The 19,147-nt window shown below is 36.3% G+C and overlaps 1 protein-coding gene across 2 annotated transcripts in view; it reads left to right on the forward strand.

Annotated features, from left to right (window-relative positions):
- The window catches only part of LOC111160489 (AT-rich interaction domain 4B), a 141,386-nt gene that overhangs the window by 45,415 nt on the left and 76,824 nt on the right, over positions 1-19,147 (forward strand). For both annotated transcript variants that reach the window (XM_022523636.1, XM_022523637.1), the window contains exons 3-5: positions 9,840-9,950; positions 12,980-13,045; positions 16,767-16,857. In XM_022523636.1, the coding sequence (XP_022379344.1) occupies positions 9,840-9,950; positions 12,980-13,045; positions 16,767-16,857 (268 nt within the window). The remainder of the gene's footprint in view (positions 1-9,839; positions 9,951-12,979; positions 13,046-16,766; positions 16,858-19,147) is intronic.

Genomic DNA, 19,147 nt, shown 5'->3' on the forward strand with positions numbered 1-19,147 from the left:
TTGCTCTCTTACATCTTTGCTGATGATGAATAGTCTAATTAGAATGTCTGTTTTGAGCTTTTAAAATTTCCAGGAATATGCCTCTGTCAATATCTGTGAATGTGGAGTATCTCTCTGGCTAGTATATATGAGTAAATTTTGGTTAGTAGATGTGGGGGTGAAATTTACTTATAAGTAGTCCGTGGTTCCATTGTCTAAAGTAACTTAAATTTTAGGAAAATATTAGGAAATATAGGTGACATCCAGAGAAGGTTTTTGTGTTTTAGGGGGAAGGGTTTGTTTGTTTGTGAGAGAAAGCCTCAAGCAGATTCTATGCTGAGTGTAATCTCACAACCTTGAGATCAGGACTTGAGCCAAAACCGGGAGTTGAACACTTAACTGACTATGCTACCCAGGCACCCCTGATAATTTTTTAATATGCAAGAGCTTAAACAAATTATGCAAGAACTTTTACAATCCAGTTAAAAAAAAAGTACCTCAGAAAGATGGATAAAGAACACAAATGAGCACCTCCTAGAAAAAGATACACAGGTGCCCAATAAATATATGTACTACCTAAAAAAAAATTTACTTTTAAGGAATTTTTAATTTATATTACAAATAATTAACATAATCTATATATGTATACGTATGTATGTATCCTTATCTTTATATTTTCTTTTTTAAAGATTTTATTTATTTATTTGATAGAGATCACAAGTAGGCAGAGAGGCAGGCAGAGAGAGGAGGAAGCAGGCTCCCCGCTGAGCAGAGAGCCCGATGCGGGGCTCAATCCCAGGACCCTGACATCATGACCCGAGCTGAAGGCAGAGGCTTTAACCCACTGAGCCACCAAGGCGCCCGTATCTTCATATTTCTTGAGAGCAGAGATGATGTCCTGTCACTCCTAAATACTCTACTGTGTAATTCCCGACAAAAAGGCCACTCTTGGGATGCCTGGGTGGCTCAGTGGGTTGAGCCGCTGCCTTTGGCTCAGGTCATGATCCCAGCGTCCTGGGATCGAGTCCCGCATCGGGCTCCTTGTTCTGTGGGGAGCCTGCTTCTCCCTCTGCCTCTGCCTGCCACTCTGTCTGCCTGTGTTCGTTCTCTCCCTCTCTCTCTCTGACAAATAAATAAATAAAATCTTAAAAAAAAAAAAAAAAGGCCACTCTTATACCTATCCTGCGTTCAGACCTGTAAATCTGGAAGTCAGCATGAGTATAATACTGCCATCCTATCCACAGATCCCTTTCAGATTTTACCATCTCTCCTAAGAATGTCTGTTTTTCCTTTTTGGTCCATGCTTTATCCAGGAATTCATGTTGCATTTGACTGTCAAATCTCTTCAGACTACTTCAGTCTAAAACTGTTTCCTGGTTTTCCCTATGTTTCATATTCTTTTGGGTTTTAAGGAATACAGGAATAAGGAATTCTGTAGGATAACTTCTTCAACCTGGGTCTGGTTTTTCTCATTGTCAAGTGCCACACAGAAAGTTGCTCTTTTGTTTTCAGTATATTCCATCATTGCACCACTGACGGGTAATATTCCAGGATTATACCAATACGCTGTTCATCAGACCTCCACTCCCATCCGTTCGCATCTATAGACAACACTATGAATCTATCCCCTTTAAGACGGCTGCAAAAGATGCTCCTCTATTCCTATCATTCCTGCTACATTTATTAACATTTTTCTCTTTTCTGCATTTACTTATTTATTCATCGTTCATTCACTTGTCAGTATGGATTCATGGATGCCAGTTTTAATGAGTGGGTTGTAATTTGTTATTAAGTTTTTAAACTGAGGTATAATTTACTTACGGTGGAATATATACATCTTAAGTTAGTCAGTTTTGACATACATATACATGCCTGTCAAGGATAACCAGTATTTATTTCGATGCCCAAAGTTTCCCCCATTTGACCAGTAGGAGCCCCTTCAGTTGGCTCCTGTCTCTCTCTGAAATATCTCCCATCATTTGTTGAACATTTCCTTACTCTCTGGCTCAAGATGTTTCAGATTCTTCTTGTAGTTTCCGTGCCCAACTTCAAAGTCAGCCATTTCTCCGAAGATCTTTGGTTTCTTTTAAAGTAGGATGGGATTTAGAAATCAAGAGATGGGCCATTGGTATGTCTTTTTGTTACTTGGCTGTCAGTTGCTATTGGGCCTTCTAGGTGGACAGAATTAGGAAAATATATGTACGTATTTATGTGCACATACACGCATATATATACACACATCTGTAACTGTTCATTTTTCTGTGTGTATAAAGTAATCAAGAATTCATATTTCTTTTTTTTTTTTTTTTTTAAGATTTTATTTGAGAGAGAGCACAAGCGGGGGGAGGGGCAGAGGGAGGAGGGAGAAGCAGATTCCCCACTGAGCACGGAGCCTGATGTGGTACTCCATCTTAGGACCTGGGATCATGACCTGAGCCGAAGGCAGATGCTTTTAACCAACTGAGCCACCCAGGCACTCCATGAATTCATATTTCTAATTCCAGGCCAATACCTTAGATTTCTTAGATTTCTCCTTTTTTTTTTTTTTTTTTTTTTAAATTTTTTTTTTTTTTACACAGAGAGAGCACAAGCAAGGGGGAGCAGCAGGCAGAGGAAGAGGGAGAAGCAGGCTCCCTACTGAGTAAAGAGCTTGATGCAGGGCTCGATCCCAGCCCCCTGGGATCATGATCTGAGCCGAAGGCAGATGCTTAACCGACTGAGCCACCCAGGCGCCCCAGAGACAGTGAATCTTAAGCACGCTCCCCTTCCAGCACAGAGTCCGATGCAGGACTGGGTCTCACGACCTCTGAGATCACAACCTGAGCTGAAACCAAGAGTCTGACACTTAAAACAACTTCACACCCAGGCACCCCACCTTAGTCTTCTTTTTGGCCTTTCCCTTCCTTCCTTTTAAATATATTTGGCAGTGAGAAACATGGCCCCACTATCCTCAGTATATTTACTTATTTGATCAGTCGGTTTACTTACTTGGTGAGTGTAACAAATTTAATTATGCTGCTCATTTCTTGTCCCTGCTCAGCTCCCACCATGTCCTTAGCCACAGGGTCAGCCTCTGCTTCCATGTGATTCTCAACAGCCGCCTCCTCGTTACCTTGTACAGTCAGCATCTGTCCTGTCCCTCTGTGTCCCAACCCTTACGCCTCACTACTACCCCATGTCCTTAGTACCCATGAAAAGGAAGAAAAGAAATGGTCCCAGAGAAGATTTTAAAGTTAGATTTAGATTACACAGTTTTCTTTATTTCTTCAATGTACTTAGTTTTTTTAATGTTCTAAGAAATTGTGCATTTTCATTTTTAAATGACATACCCTTTGGCATATAGGTTTATTTTTTCATTCATCTGTTGGAATTATTTTCACTATTGTTTTAATGTCTCTTTGAGATTGTCCTATACAAAAGGTCGTTTTCCTAGATTTATTGTTACACTATGTGTTTAAGTACATTTATTTACTGAGGGTTTTAGCATCGAATTTAATCCTCTTGTTCTCTGTTTCTCCTGGCTGCATTGGCACTGCCCCAACCAGTTTGAATGCTTACCCTTCTGAAGAAACTACCTCAATAAAATGTCATTAGACATATTTTGTTTTTTAAAAAATAGATCTTGAATAACTGAATATTTCCTAGGCAGTGTCAACATTAGTCAGCCATTTGGAGAATTGATTGAACTATTGTCTTTCTGAAGCTTACTTCAAATATTTGGTGTGCTGCAGCCCAAGGCACATTAGAAATCACTGTTGATTCCTTTGGACACTTGTATGTTTCACTGGCATTTTGGCTTCTTAAAAGATTATTACCCACCAATAGCTAATCTAAAAATCTCTTATGCTTTTGAGTGTTCCCATAGAATTCAATGGTTTTTAGGTGCCAGTTAGGGCATTTGGTAGATTGACTAGAAAAATAATTGTTTAAGCAATGCTGGATAACTGTGAGGTAGCCGTTGCCTTGACAACTAGAAAACTGTTCTGTTTGCTAAACAAAGGGATGGTAATTTAGTAGTTTAATTTCCTTTTTGGCATGGAGGTGCTACATAATAACATTTTATTTTAGCCTCTGAGATGGTACATATTATTGACCAAAATCGGAGAAACAGAGCAAAAAGAGAAGCTAAGAGTTTTTTCTGGTTTAAAGACATGTGTGTCTAACAGGGTCAGTGTTGGTCCAGGTAATTTAATGAACCAGCTGAATAATTTTTTGTATATCTCTTGCACCAAAGGCCAGGAGCCCTAGAATAGGTATATAGTCTTGGTTTTCTTTCCACTGTACTAAAGGGTTGTGATGTACTTCATAATGGAGCAACACCACAAACACTTTAACCTCTGTTGCTATTAGAATCAACAGGATTACTTTATTTCTGAATTGAATGAGGGGGATAATATTTAAATACATCCTCCCCAGCCTCTGTATTATGCACAGTTACACTGGCATCTCTTCTATTTGTGTGGAATCTCTTTTGTGTAGGACTTGAAAAAATTTTTAATGACACGTTTCCTCCAAATTATTAAGTAATAGTAACAGTCTATTTGGCAGTGTATGCTGAGCCATGTTCCAAGCACTTTACAGGTAGCATTTCACATTTCATCCCTTTGAGATAGTCACTCTTTTATCCTGAGGTACAGAGGTGTTAGCCCGAGGTCATCTAGCTACTAAGTGGTAGATTTGAACCCAAGCATCTAATTCAAGAGCCAGTGCTCTTAATTTACTGTATTGTACTGACTCTCATTCATATACTCATTCTAAATATATTAGAGTATAGAAAAGTAATAATAAGAAAAATAAAAATAACTCATAATCCCAATTACTACAGATTAGAATACTTTTTTTTCCCCTTTAGATTATAATACTCTTTACTCTTCTCATGAAGTAATGTAATATCTGGATTTCTTTCAAAATAATCATTGTTTAGGAGGGATGAGTAGGAGTATAGATGAGACAAAATTGTGTTGATAATTGTAGGACCCAGACTATGAGTATATGGGGGATTTATTATAGAGTCCCATCTTCTTTTATGTATGTTTGAAGTGTTCCTTACTATATGTTTTATTTTTACTCATTTTTCTTTTCTTTTCTTTTGTTTTTTTTTTTTTTTTTTTTTTTTTTTTTTAAGATTTTATTTATTTGAGAGAGAGTGAGCAAGAAAGTGAGAGAGCACAAGCAGGGGGAGAGGGAGAAACAGGCTCCCCACTAAGTAGGGAGCCTGATGCAGGGCTCCATCTTAGGACTCCCGGATCATGATCTGAGCCAAAGGCAGACTGAGCCACCCAGGTGTGCCTCCCCCACCCAGTATACATTTTAAAATGCAAAGAATACATACCACTTGTAACAAACAAAAAAGAAGCCTTTTTTTTTTTTTTTTTTTTTTTTTTAAGACAGGAAGACTGGGACGCCTGGGTGGCTCAGTTGCCATCCATTTCCTGATTTCGGCTTAGGTCATGATCTCGGGGTCGTGAGATTGAACCCTGCTGCCTCAGACTCTGTGCTGAGCATGGAGCCTGCTTAGAGTCTCTCTCCCCCTCCGTGCACACGTTCACTCTCTCTCTAAAAATTAAAAAATAAAGAACAGGAAGACTTATTTTGAATGAAATGTTTTTATATACGTATTCCTCCATTTCATTCCCTTTCCCATTGGTTAATCCCTTTTTAGCAGTTATTCCTATCTTCATTGTGTATATATTTTATATATATATAATATAACATAAATATATGATTATTTTTGCATTTCTAGAGAAAGCTAAACTGACAGAACCACCCAGGTACCTCCTTTTTTTCTTTTAAAATGCTAGAGGCAAAACCTCATCTTATTTTTAAAAATTTTTTTAAAAAGATTTTTATTTATTTATTTGTCAGAGAGACAGCGAGCGAGGAACACAAGCCTGGGGAGTGGGAGAGGCAAAAGCCGGCTTCCTGCTGAGCAGGGAGCCGTGTGATGTGGGGCTGGATCCCAGGACCCTGAGATCATGATCTGAGCCACCCAGGCGCCCGGAATACCTGATTTTAAATGATTGTTCATCAGGGCACCTGGGTGGCTCAGTTGGTTAAGCAAAGCATTCTTGATTTCAGCTTAGGCCATGATCGCAGGGTCATGGGATCGGGTCCCATGTCGGGTTCTGCTTTCTCTTTGAAGTTCGCTTGAGATATTCTGTCTCCCTTGGCCTATTTCCTTGTGTGAGCACCTGTCCCCTCTCTCTCTCTCTCTCTCTCTCTCTCTCAAATAAATAAAATCTTAAAAAAAAAAAAAAGGAGGGGGTGTCAAATCTGAATTTTCATTGGTTTAATGACTTTGCCCACCTTGAGTGTTTCCTAATAGTAAAAGTAATTATTAATAGCTAAATACTTGAGGCATCATAATTCATTGCTTTTTAATATTGACCATGTTTTCCTAATATGGAAACTGAACGTTAGAGAGGCTTAGTAACCTCCAAAACTCATCTAGTTAGTGTAAAGAATAGAGCTAGGGTAAGGACCTTGTCTTTTCTGCCTGTGCTGTTGGTCTGCTTTATTACCTTACGTTTTACTCTGCGTTTATGCTCTGCTAAAATTATGTACACAAATCTGACCATGTAGGTACGTCATGGATTTCATTTGTTTTTCTGTAGAAATTCTTTTTTTTTTTTTTAAACATTTTATTTATTTATTTGAGAGAAGAGAGAGACAGTGAGAGAGAGCATGAGCGAGGAGAAGGTCAGAGGGAGAAGCAGACTCCCCGTGGAGCTGGGAGCCTGATGCGGGACTCGATCCCGGGACTCCAGGATCATGACCTGAGCTGAAGGCAGTCGCTTAACCAACTGAGCCACCCAGGTGCCCCTTCTGTAGAAATTCTTATTCATATTTTGGTTAGCATAGTTTCACTTCTAGATGATTGTGTTTCTCCGTGTCCCATTTTGACCTTCTCTGTTACCCCAGTACTTTGAGAAACACACTCATTAGACAGAGGTATACAGAATTCAAATTCTTACGTTCATCTAATAATGAGAATTTAGGAACAGAAAAGTTACTTACCTAAGATGATACAAAACAAAATAATAGAGGCAGAAAAGTAAGATCAGACCATAGATCTTTGCTTTCCAGGTATTGCCTTTAACAGATTAACACTGTTCTAACAACGTGTTTCAGTTTAGCAGGTGTTTATTAGATTTTGGTTTCCCTTCTCAAGTATTTTTATAATAGACATTTTCTTTATGTGTTTTGCTAATTCCTTTTCATGTGTTCTAGCTTGAAGGAAGGGAAATACTACCCTTCAGAATAATAATTTGCCACCACAATATTTGAGGTAATTATTACTCTTCTCTGTTAGCATGGATTTTTATGTTGGTAAGGATGTGAGATAGGCTTGGTTTGGGGGAAAAATCTCTTTCAAATTTAAGTTGAATAAATCTCAATAAACATAGTGACAGATTGCTATCATTGGCATATTGCCAGTGTTTGGTATGAATATTAATGAAAAGAATACGTAAATGGTTTTCTGTATATAAGTAGTCTAAATATATTACTATTCTCTTCCCTTTTTTGTTCACAGTACTTTTTAATAAAAATATCTAAAAAAAAGTATCACTTCTTAAACATTTGTTTGAGTAGGCATAAATGTTCAGTTTTTAGTTTTCTTGTTTTTTTCCTACGTTTCACAGTTTCTTGTTCCTCATCAGTATTCCTTTATTTTAAGTATACTGTTTGTCTATGAAAATAAAATTTACTGGCTAATAAGGCAGGATGTATTAATGGAAGACGTTTGCAAGTTGTGGATAGTAATGTTTAATAGTCATGAAGACAGCCCCACCGTTTGCTTTTGTAGCAGTAACACACAATACCAGTTGAACCACAAAGGGAATTGATGTGTTCCTGAAATTTTCTTAAAATTTCTGGGCAAAGTGTTGTGTGTCTGTTTCATATTCTTTGTATAGTAAAGCCACTAGCTTGTCTGGAATTTAACCAAGAATTTGAGCAAGGAAAATGGTATTTTATGAGGCTTAAGGCAAGTAGGTAAAGTAGAAAAATACATTTTTAAATTTTAGATGCAAGAGCAGTACAAAGTTATCAAAGTGTAGTCAATGATATCAACAAGTTTTAGTGGTAGTAATTCTTTCTGTGAGGGTATACTTGTGTTATGACATAAATGAATTGAAATAAAAGTGTTTTCCTAGGTAGATTTTATTTTTTTTAACTTTTTCTTTTTTTTCATGTTAACTATGTCCAACATGGGACTAGAACTCACAGCCCCAAGATCAAGAGTCCTATGCTTTACTGACTGGGCCAGCTCGCCCCCTCCCCCCCATGTAGATTTTAAAATCCATATACTTGATACATTTTGTGTTATTTTAAAAAATACTTTTCATGAAATAAATAGAATGTGAAACAAAAGGCTATTAAGAAGGTCACCCTGATATTTTTAGTTGTAGTAACTTTGTCTTGGTTTATGGGCCTACCTCCCACCTTTAAAAAAAAAGTTACAATTATTTGATTATAATTCTTTTGGTGTGTCATTAGACTATATATCTTTTTTTTTTTTTTTTTTGATAGATCACTCCTTATGTGTATTATCCACAACTGTTGGGATTAATTTAAGATCCATCCAAATGAAATCTGTATTTTCATCACTCACTGCTATATTAACAGCATTTTTCCTCCTGGTCTATAAAATTTCTACAAGATGTTAATAGATGTTAATAGAAAAAAGGGTTTCTTTGGACAATGAGGCAGAGTAGGGGGGTTCATTCAATAAACTGATTTTCCCAAACTTTCTCCTCCTTTTCTTTTTGGTGGAGCATCTCAGGATATTAGTGTTTCTTGTAAAACACATTGCAAAAAGTTACATAAACTTTCTTTGATTATGCATTGATTAATATAAGCAGAACTCCTTAAAATTACAGATCTTATACAGAAATGTACATGATTGTAAAGAGTCAGAGCAGCTAGATTAGGACTGTTAAAAAACTAAATCACACACACAATAAAAAAAATAGAATCACAAGTGAGGAAACTTAAAATATTTAACATGGAAGGGTAAATAAGTAGTGAACTCATCCCAAAGTATTTACGATTTCCCAGATTGGATTTCTTCTTATAGTTTTCTCCATTTGTTTGAAATAGATGGTAATTCTTCCCACCTCTCCTATTCTGCCTTTGAATTGTCTAGGTAGGGATATGACAAAGCTATTCGGAATCTGGGTGGCTTCTTAAGATGTAGCCTAAAATTTTGAGGCTTTTAAGGATCTGCTTTCTCTTTAGATGGTCATATAGTAAATAAATACTTGAATGATTGGATAGATGGAAGGGTGGATAGAATGATAAACTTGTGATTAAGCTTATTCATATCATGGGCTATATGTATTCTATATAGAAAAAAAGATTCATTTTTATTTTATATGATATACATCTAAAGTAGATTTTTTTGATACATAGATTTTACTTGTTTTTACTTTCTTTTTTTAACATGGTCTGCAATTAGCATGGGAATCTTTTTTTTTTTTAAGATTCTATTTATTTATTTATTTATTTGAGAGAGAGAGAGAGAAAGAGAGAGATAGATAGATCACAAGTAGGCAGAGAGGCAGGCAGAGAGGGGGAGGGAAGGAGGCTCCCCGCTGAGCAGAGCCTGATGCAGGTCTTAATCCCAGGACCCTGGGATCATGACCTGAGCCGAAGGCAGAGGCTTAACCCACTGAGCCACCCAGGTGCCTCTTTACTTGTTTTTAAGTTAGAGTATTTTATGGATGGTTCTTGTTAACAAATACATTCAATTACTACAACTTTTATAGCTATCATAGGACTAGATCTGCCAGTCCGAAATATAATTGTGCTAAAGAATTAAGAGACTTTAAATCTAATTGTATTTGTTTGCATTTTAGGCCCTTGATGAGCCTCCCTATTTGACAGTGGGCACTGATGTGAGTGCTAAATACAGAGGAGCCTTTTGTGAAGCTAAGATCAAGACAGCAAAAAGACTTGTCAAAGTCAAGGTACAGTATATGTAGATTTTATACGTTCAGTATTTGATATTTAAACTTTTTTTTGGTGTGTGTATTTAAGACTTTTTTCTGCAAGATGGGTTTAGTTTGTATATAAGGGTTGTCAAATACTTGAAAACAAAACATTATTTGGGATTTTAAAGTATTCTAATTAGGATAAAGTTAGATTATTACAGATTGATATTTTGAATGACATTTCAGTATAGACAGACTTTGTACTGTTTGTGTTGTTAGCCTTTTAGAGCTGGAAAGGACCTTAGAAATCATGTAGTTTAATTTTTTTTTTTTTTCAAATTTTTATTTGACAAACAGAGATCACAAGTAGGCAGAGAGGCAGGCAGAGAGAGAGGAGGAAGCAGGTTCCCCGATGAGCAGAGAGCCTGATGCAGGGCTCGATCCCAGGACCCTGGGATCATGACCTGAGGCGAAGGCAGAGGCTTTAACCCACTGAGCCAGCCAGGCACCCCATTTTGTTTAATTCTTAATTTTAGACCACCCTCCACCATTTTAATCATCACATTGAGATGTGATTTATAATTGATGGTGTTTTAGATAATAAAATAAGGTAAACCTAGTTGTTGATTTCCTTATCTTCTTTATTTTATTTATTTATTTGTTTATTTAAAGATTTTATTCACTTGACAGAGAGAGATCACAAGTAGGCAGAGAGGCAGGCAGAGAGAGAGAGAGAGGAGGAAGCAGGCTCCCGGGTGAGCAGAGAGCCCGATGCGGGGCTGCGTCCCAGGACCCTGGGATCATGACCTGAGCTGAAGGCAGAGGCTTTAACCCACTGAGCCACCCAGGCGCCCCTATCTTCTTTCTTTAAAAAAATCTCAAATACTTGTGTTTTGTCTTAGATAATACAGAAAAAGAAATGTAATTGTTTACATTTTAGTAAACTATCAGTGTTGAAAAATATAGGAAAAGTGAAATATTTGAAGGTAGATATTTATTCATCTGTCAATTATTTACTAAGTGGTAAACTGTGCAGGGTACTGTTAGGTGGAAGGAGATTGGGGATATGGGGATGACCTGATCTTTGTCCTCAGAGGATTTATAGTGCAGATTAGCAGATACCCTGTAAAACATTGGTTTGAATATCACCAAGTCAAACAGGCCAGAGGTGTATGTCCAGTGGAGAGTTTCAGATTCTCTTCTGGAGTTTTTTCCGTGCTTATATTCTAGCTTCTTTCTGTGTGCATGGATGTGTTGAGAAAAGCTTCTTGTGATTCTGATTTACACTTCTAATTAAGATCCATTGTGGTTAAGGCCTTTAAATCAACTGGAGGAGGCTGGTCTTGGTCACACCATGCCTTTAGTTTTCACACGTGTGGTACCTGTGCACTCTTCCGTGATTTGATTTTTGTGGGTACTCTTAACAGTGTTCTTACAGTGGCATTCCCTGTTCTGATTTCACACACTGGTGTTCCCTGAGCACTCATTTTTTTGCCACTAGTATCTTGGAAATGCAGACAGAGCTCCTACTAGCACATGCAATACCTTACTGTCAGACAAACGCTTTCCCTCCTAGTAGATCGCTTCTTTAGTAGAGCTTGGCATGCAGGTTAGACTTTAGTGTTAGAAAAAGGTGTTCCCTTTGGACAGGAGCAGTTTTACTCTAGGACTGCTTTGGTTTGCACAGCACAGGCTGGATTTTAGCTCTGACTTGCAGTCTCAGCTGGGTGTTGCTGTATAATGAATGAACCAGCTAAATGCATATATCACTCCTGCCATTTCTTGCTATTAATAAAAGGAAGGGAACTGTTAGTCTTTACTGCTTCTGTTGATAGCACAGAGTACCAGTACCTTGTGCCTTGTACATAACAGATACCTAAAACTTGTTAATCTTTTTGGCCGCTCTAAAAATCTGTTTGTAATTCAAAGTTAATTATTTTCTCAACAGATACAGTGGTATACTTCTGATTTGTTTATGATTCAAATAAAGTTCATACATTTTCAACAGTTTGTTGATCTACTTCTTCCTCATCAGTTTTCATTGATCAAACATTTACTATGTGCTAAGTACTGTATTAGGTTTTGAAACTCCAGTGTTAAAATCTGATCTCTGTCAGTGGCTTACAGTGGCTTACAGTCTGAGCGAGTGACAGAAATAACTAAGCACATAATTTAAATAAAGCATGGTAATGCTTTTGTGTGAGACAGAAATGCCTGGGATGCTATAAGACATCTCTTCACAACTTCTTTGTGAGCACATTCCGTAGATGTAGTACCGCAGACGTCTGGTAAGACCATGTTGATGGTTGAATCCCTGTAAGAGCTGTTGCTTTGTGTAGGGAAAACAGCTTTCTTACCCTGAATACTTGAAGCTGTCTTATTTTCACCAACTAATGCAAAATATTTAAACTTTGAACCTTTGTTTTTACGTAATCTCCTCACATCTCGTTTCCCATTCTCTGCTTCCTGTACTTATACAGAGTACAGTAAACTTCGGGAGCTTGACCGCTTAAGTTTGAGTCTCAGCTCTACTGTGTACCAGTTCTGTGATCTTGGACCAGTTACTTATTCTTTCTGCTCCTCAGTTTTCTTATCAACAAAGTGGGAACCATCATACCTACCTAATAAGGTTGTTGTAAAGATTATGTGTTTAATGCTTGAGCCTGATGCTTAGCTCTCAGTAAATGTTGCTACTAAATAAGCTGCAGCTTATTATTAAACTAGGTCTTCCGAGAATGATAAAGGACCTAATAGCCTAAGGTCTCCACCTGTTTTTCCCTCTCCTCTTTTTTTAGGAAAGGAAATTATACTACTAAGGTAATAGCTAATAGTATTGAATAAAGTCTAATATATGAAACACCAGCTGATGTATTCTGGAAAGTTGTCTGTCTATAATAATAAAATTTTCAGTTAATCTGGTTAGGGATTGAGAGTTATATATACTAGACAGCTGTGTTAGATTACTTGTAATGAGAACAAATTCATTCGTTGATGAACTTGTGTCACTTGATTTTGTGTGTGTGTGTGTGTGTGGGCTTGTTGCTAATTAAATTTGTGATCTCTAGGTAACATTTAGGCATGATTCTTCGACAGTGGAAGTTCAGGATGACCACATAAAGGGCCCACTAAAGGTAATTCATTTATTTATTCATTATTAATTCTAATGCTTCAATGGGAGACATATACGTGGTCATTTCTTTTTAATCATTGGCTGTTTTTGAGTTGATAAACATAGTTCTCTCTAAATAGGCCAGTAGAAAACAATGGAATGTTCAGTGAAACTTGATGTTATAAGAGAACCTGTGTTTAGAAATGAAGTAAACATCAAGGAAGCATTGACTGCTTTTTATTTACTGTTTCCTTTTTACCATTTTGTACTTACAGAATTAATGGGTGATGAATTAGGGATTAAGTGATGGAGGTTCTGTGACAATGTGAAAAGTGAGGGAAAAATTCCAACATGTTAAGAACCTCAGGGCTTCTATTTATTTTTTTATTTTAAGATCTTATTTATTTATTTGAGAGAGAAAGAGCATGGGGAAGGGCAGAGGGACAGGGAGAAGCAGACTCCTCTCTGAGCAGGGAGCCCAACATGGGGCTTGATCCCCAGACCCTGAGATCATGCCCTGAGCTGAAGGCAGATGCTTAACTGACTGAGCCAGCTAGGAGCCCCAAAGAGCTTTTAGAGTTGCTAATTTGTTGAAACAGCTACAGGCAAATGAATTTTTTTTAAGGGTTATCAGACAAAGTGTTAAGCTTGTTACATACAGATAGTTTTATTTATTTGCATTCATTTCTCTTCCCTGGTGGATGAAATCAGTGCTGTTCTACTTTCTACTAGTGAGCAAGCTAAAGGGAATGTGTGGGCCGCCACTGTGTGCTCTTTGGCCCTTTTGAATGTCTGAAAATTGGACAATGGCCTGCCTGGATGAGTTTTAAGAAATGCTAACAGAATTGAAGAAACATTTATAGATACAAGAAAAATTCTTTACCGACACAGCTGTACTTTGGGGGAATTAGATATGTGTATCTGCCAGTTGTTTGTGATTGATTGGAAGACTTCTTTTTTTGATTGAAAGATTTTTAATAGGATCCCTAGAGCATTAGTAGGCACTATAGAGAGCTAAAGCTTGTAATTAAAAAAAAAAAATCTTGCCTTACAAAAATTATTTTCCACCATTCCTGTTTTGTAGGTGCCACTTTTAATGCTACATGCACGTGTTCATGACTTGCAGGGACAAAAAAAAACCAAAATGTGTATACTTATAATATGATGCTTGCCACCATTTATTTAGCACTTAGTATGTGCTAGTGCTGGGCTAATAAGTCTTATATAATCCTAACAGCCCTTCACAGAAGACACTAAAGGGACGTAAAATAATCTGGCCATGCCAGCCAGTGATGACAGAGCCAAAATTCTTGTCATTGAAGCGTATGCCCTCTGAATGTTCAGAACACATAGAATTCTGTGCCTTATTTGTGTTCTTGCCTCAGAAGCACACCAGCATAGCTCTCACTGACTGCCGCCCTGTTCGCATTGGCTCAGGCCAGGTCCTACCAGCTACAAAATACGCTCAGTGTTGTGAAGAGATAGAAAAGGCAACCATTTTGTATCCTCAGGCCCTCTTTTTCTCCTTCTGCTCCCGCCTCTTTATGGCACAGTTGGTTTATTTTACTTGTTTGGCTTTTTTTTACTTTGTTAAATTGTTCTTTGTCTATGATTAGGGCTAAGGATTTTGATTTTGACAATAGGCAGGTATATTAAATTTTATCTCAAGATTGTTAAAGTATTTTCTTTTGTCTGTTGTTTTTTGTTTGTGTGTGTGTGTATAGATTTTAAGTTGTTCCCTGATACGCTTCATAGCTTTCTATTACCTAATAGAAAGTGTCAGCATTTGGATAAATGTTTCTCTTAGAGGAAATAAACCTACCAAAAGTGATGGTCATTTGATCTCAATATATTTTCTAATGAGTTCACATGAAACGTAATACCTAGACTACTTACTAAATAAAAAAAATGGTACCATGTATTTATTGACTGTAGTCATTTAAGAAAAGCTCTGTTAATTCTTGTGGGGCTAACAGTCTTTCTCTGAGCAAGTTTGTTTTTTGTTATCACCATAAAGACCAGATACTTATATTTTATTTTTATTGGGGTATAATTGACATAATATTTTATTAGTTTTGGATGTACAACATAATGATTTGATGTTTGATCAGTACAGTAAGTTTAGTTATATCCATCACCATCCCTAGTTAATTTTTTTTGTTTTTGCTTATAATAGAGACTTTTAAGATTTACTCTTCTTAGCAACTTTCAGATATGCAATATGGTATTACTGACTGTGGTTACCATGCTGTCTGTACATTACATCCTTAGGACTTAATTTATTTTAAAACCGGAAGTTTGTACATTTTGACCACTTTTACGCATTTTGTCTACTCCCTGCTCCCTTCCCACCTGTGGCAATAACCAGTCTGTTCTCTGTGTCTATGAGCTTCTGTTTGTTTTGTTTTTTAGATTCCACATGTAAGTGATATCATATGATACTTGTCTTTCTTTATCTCACTTAGCATAATGTCCTCAGAGTACATCCATGTTGCACATGGCAAAATTTCCTTCCTTTTTATGGCTAAATAGTATTCCATTAAATACATACATATGTATGTTATATATACACACATATATTTCTTAATTTTTATTTATTTATTTATTTATTTCTGTATCCATGCATCCACCAGTGGATACTAAGGTTGTTTCCATATCTTGGCTGTTGTAAATAATGCTGCATTGAACATGGGGGTGCCGATACCTTTTTGAATTAATGTTTCCTTTTCTTTGGATAGGTGCCCAGTAGTGGAATTGGTGGGTCATAGTTTTATTTTTAACTTGAATACCTCCATACTGTTTACTGTAGTTGCTGTACCAATTTATTTTATATTCCCAGCAACAGTGCACAAGGGTTCCCTTTTTTCCATATCCTTGCTAACACTGCTTTTTGTTGTCTTTTTGATAATAGCCATTCTAACAGGTGTGAGGTGATATCTCATTGTGGTTTTGATTTCATTTCCCTCATGATTAGTGATGTTAGCATCTTTATATGTACCTGTTGACCCCATGTGTGTCTTTGGAAAAATGTCAGATCTTCAGATCTTCTATCCATTTGCTAATCAGATTTTTTTTTTTTTTTTTTTTTTTGCTATTGAGTTATAGGAGTTCTCTCTATATATATTGGATAATTATCAAATTATCAAATACATGATTTGCAGATATTTTCTCCCACTCAGTAGGTTCCCTTTTCATTTTGTTGATGATTTCCTTCACTGTGCAGAAGATTCTTAGTTTGAAGTACTTATAAGGACCATATGAATTTAATTGCCGGCATTTTCTTGATTAGATGGAAAATATTCTAAATGATTGTCATTAGTGGTACATTATAACTCTTAAGGAGATAGCACAGCTCACTCTGAACTGTTTCTACCTTTCCCCAGCCTCTTGGAAGGAGGAGTACTAATAAGAGGCAAGAATTGTCAACTTCAGAGATCGTGGTTCTCAAAGTGTGGTCCAAAGACCTCTGGGGGCTCCCAAGACCCCTTTCAGGGAAATTATAAGGGCAAAACTATTTTCATAACAATACTTAGATATTATTTACCTTTTTTACTATGTTGACATTTTCACTGATGGTACAAAAACAGTGGTAGGTAAAACTGCTGGTACCTTAAGACAAATCAAATCAGTAGTTTTTTTTTATCCTTCGCCACCATGCACTCAGTTAAAAAAAAAAAAAAGCTAGTTTTTGTTTTGTTCACTTACATTCTAAAAGTTTTTCTAACTTTTTAAAAACACTTTAGGTCGGAGCTATTGTGGAAGTGAAGAATCTTGATGGTGCATATCAGGAAGCTGTTATCAATAAATTAACAGATGCAAGTTGGTACACTGTAGGTAAGGGAATAAATCTTTTAAAAATGTATTTTCAAAGATCATACAAATCAAAATTTCCTTGATTTAGTTCCTCCCCTAATGCCATAGGTATTATTACTGTTAATGTTTTTTGTTTTTGTTTTGCTGTTAATATTTTTTAAATTTTTCTGGTCTTTAAAATTTTTAATTCATAAGTATGTGCATAAAGTATAATTTGAAATTAGTGTATATATTATACAGTTGAATTTGTAGCTTTTTCCATTTCAGAGTATATCTTAGGGAAATTTTTTTCTATCTTATTTTAAGTGCACATTTCGGTAGTGTTAAATGTATTCATGTTGTACAACAGAGAAATTTCTTTTAATTATGGTAGTATGTTTCGTAATATTTGATGTACCATAATTTATTTTCTTTTACTGATGATGTTGACAGTTTTCTTGGCATTACAGTAAATGCTGGATTGAATGTCTTGTACATGTACATTATTCTTGTATTTCCCTGGTATATGTGTACATTGAGAACCAGGCATGGTGAAGTGAAATGTAGTTTAAAACTTAGGTAGTGAAAACTGCCTTTCTAAAGGTGGTATTCATTTCTGTGGTCAGTGTATGAGCGCACTCATTTTCCCAGCCCAAGTAAAAGTTGATGTTAATAATCTGTAAAAATGTTTTCCCATTTGGATACAAAGTAGTATCTCAGTTTTGTTTTAATACTCCCCTCCTGTGATTACTAGTGGGATTGAACATTTTTTCATATGTTTATTGAAAGGACCATCATTTTATTTGTATTTTCTTCTTCCAGTTACCATCTATTTATTTATTTGTTTATATTTTTTCATTTGAGAGAGAGAGAGATTTATTTATTTGAGAGATTTGTTTATTCATTTGAGAGAGAGAGAGAATGACCAGTGGTGAAGGGGTGGGGAGGAGAGTGGAGAGAGAGGAGGAGAGAGAGTGAGAGAAAGAGAGAGAGGCAGACTCTCTGAATAGGAAGCCTGATGTGGGGCTCAATCCCAGGACCCAGAGGTGGTGACCTGAGCTGAAGGCAGATGCTTAACCAACTGAGCCACCAACATACCCCCCTGTCTTTTTTTTTTTTTTTTTTTAAAGATTTACTTTAGAGAGAGAAAGGGCTCACACACGTAAGTTGGGGGAAGGGCAGATGGAGAGAATCTCAAGCAGACTCCCTGCTGAGCACAGAGCTGGAAGTGGGGCTTGATCTTAAGATCCATGAGATCGTGACCTGCACTGAAACCAGGATTTGGAGGCTTAACTGACTGAGCCACCCAGGGTGCCCTTTCAGGTTACTATCTTGCAGGGTCTTCCTAGTCTCTCCCTTGTCCTATTGGCATGGTTACATTTTCTTATTTTTAGGAGATTAGATCTTTGTATATTCTGAATATTAAACCTCTGGATACCTTAGTTGCAAATACTTTTCTCCTATTTACTTTTATTTCTGCTATCAGTTTTCATATTGTCAGTTTTTCCTGTGGTCACCTTTTGCTTTGTAGTTTTAGTCTTGAATCTTGTTTAAAAGGGCTTCCTTTCATTGTGTTGTAAATTTATTATCCAGTGTAGTCTTCAGTTTCTATTTTATTTTTGTTTTGCAAAGAGCTGTTTATTTTACCTACAGTTTATTTATTTATTTATTTATTTGGACATTCTGAAATGTCCTATTCCCCCCCATCAATAGCCAATTATCCTGGTATTATTTATTGAATAGGAGTAATTCTTATTCTTTAATGACCTCGTAGGTGAGAGTAAACACCTAGTTAAAATATCTTTGATGCTGTCAAAATTTGATGGACCTTTGAAATAGTATAGATGAGTTTTATTTATATTTTTGTGGGATGAGAAAAAACTTGGTGAAGAGGGGGGAAATTTTAATTTGAGACAGGAAAATTTGATTTTATGTAGGTGACCAGACTGTGAGCATGTTCTATGTAGTAAGCCTAGATTGTAATTATGTGTGGTATTCAGTCTCATAAATCTAACATTTTTATCACTGAATATTTTAGTTACAACATTAAAAAATTGTGCTAAAAGTTATTTATCCAGTGTCACATAGTTTCACTTAAGATATAAGAACCTAATTTTGTTACTTTGGTAAAAATTGCCATTTCTAAAATCGAAGCCTGGTAACTTTAGAATAGAGGTATTTTTTCCCATGATTTGTGAGGAATGTAAGTATATGCTAAAATTATGATATAAAATAAATATATTATATGTATGCATAAACTTACAGTAAATCTGCATAAAATTACAGTAAATTTTACTGTAAAAGTACAGTAAAAGTACATTTTAGTACTTTA

Source organism: Enhydra lutris, unplaced genomic scaffold (genome assembly GCF_002288905.1).
Source record: "Enhydra lutris kenyoni isolate GAN:26980312 unplaced genomic scaffold, ASM228890v2 scaffoldscaffold76, whole genome shotgun sequence".
NCBI lineage: Eukaryota > Metazoa > Chordata > Mammalia > Carnivora > Mustelidae > Enhydra > Enhydra lutris.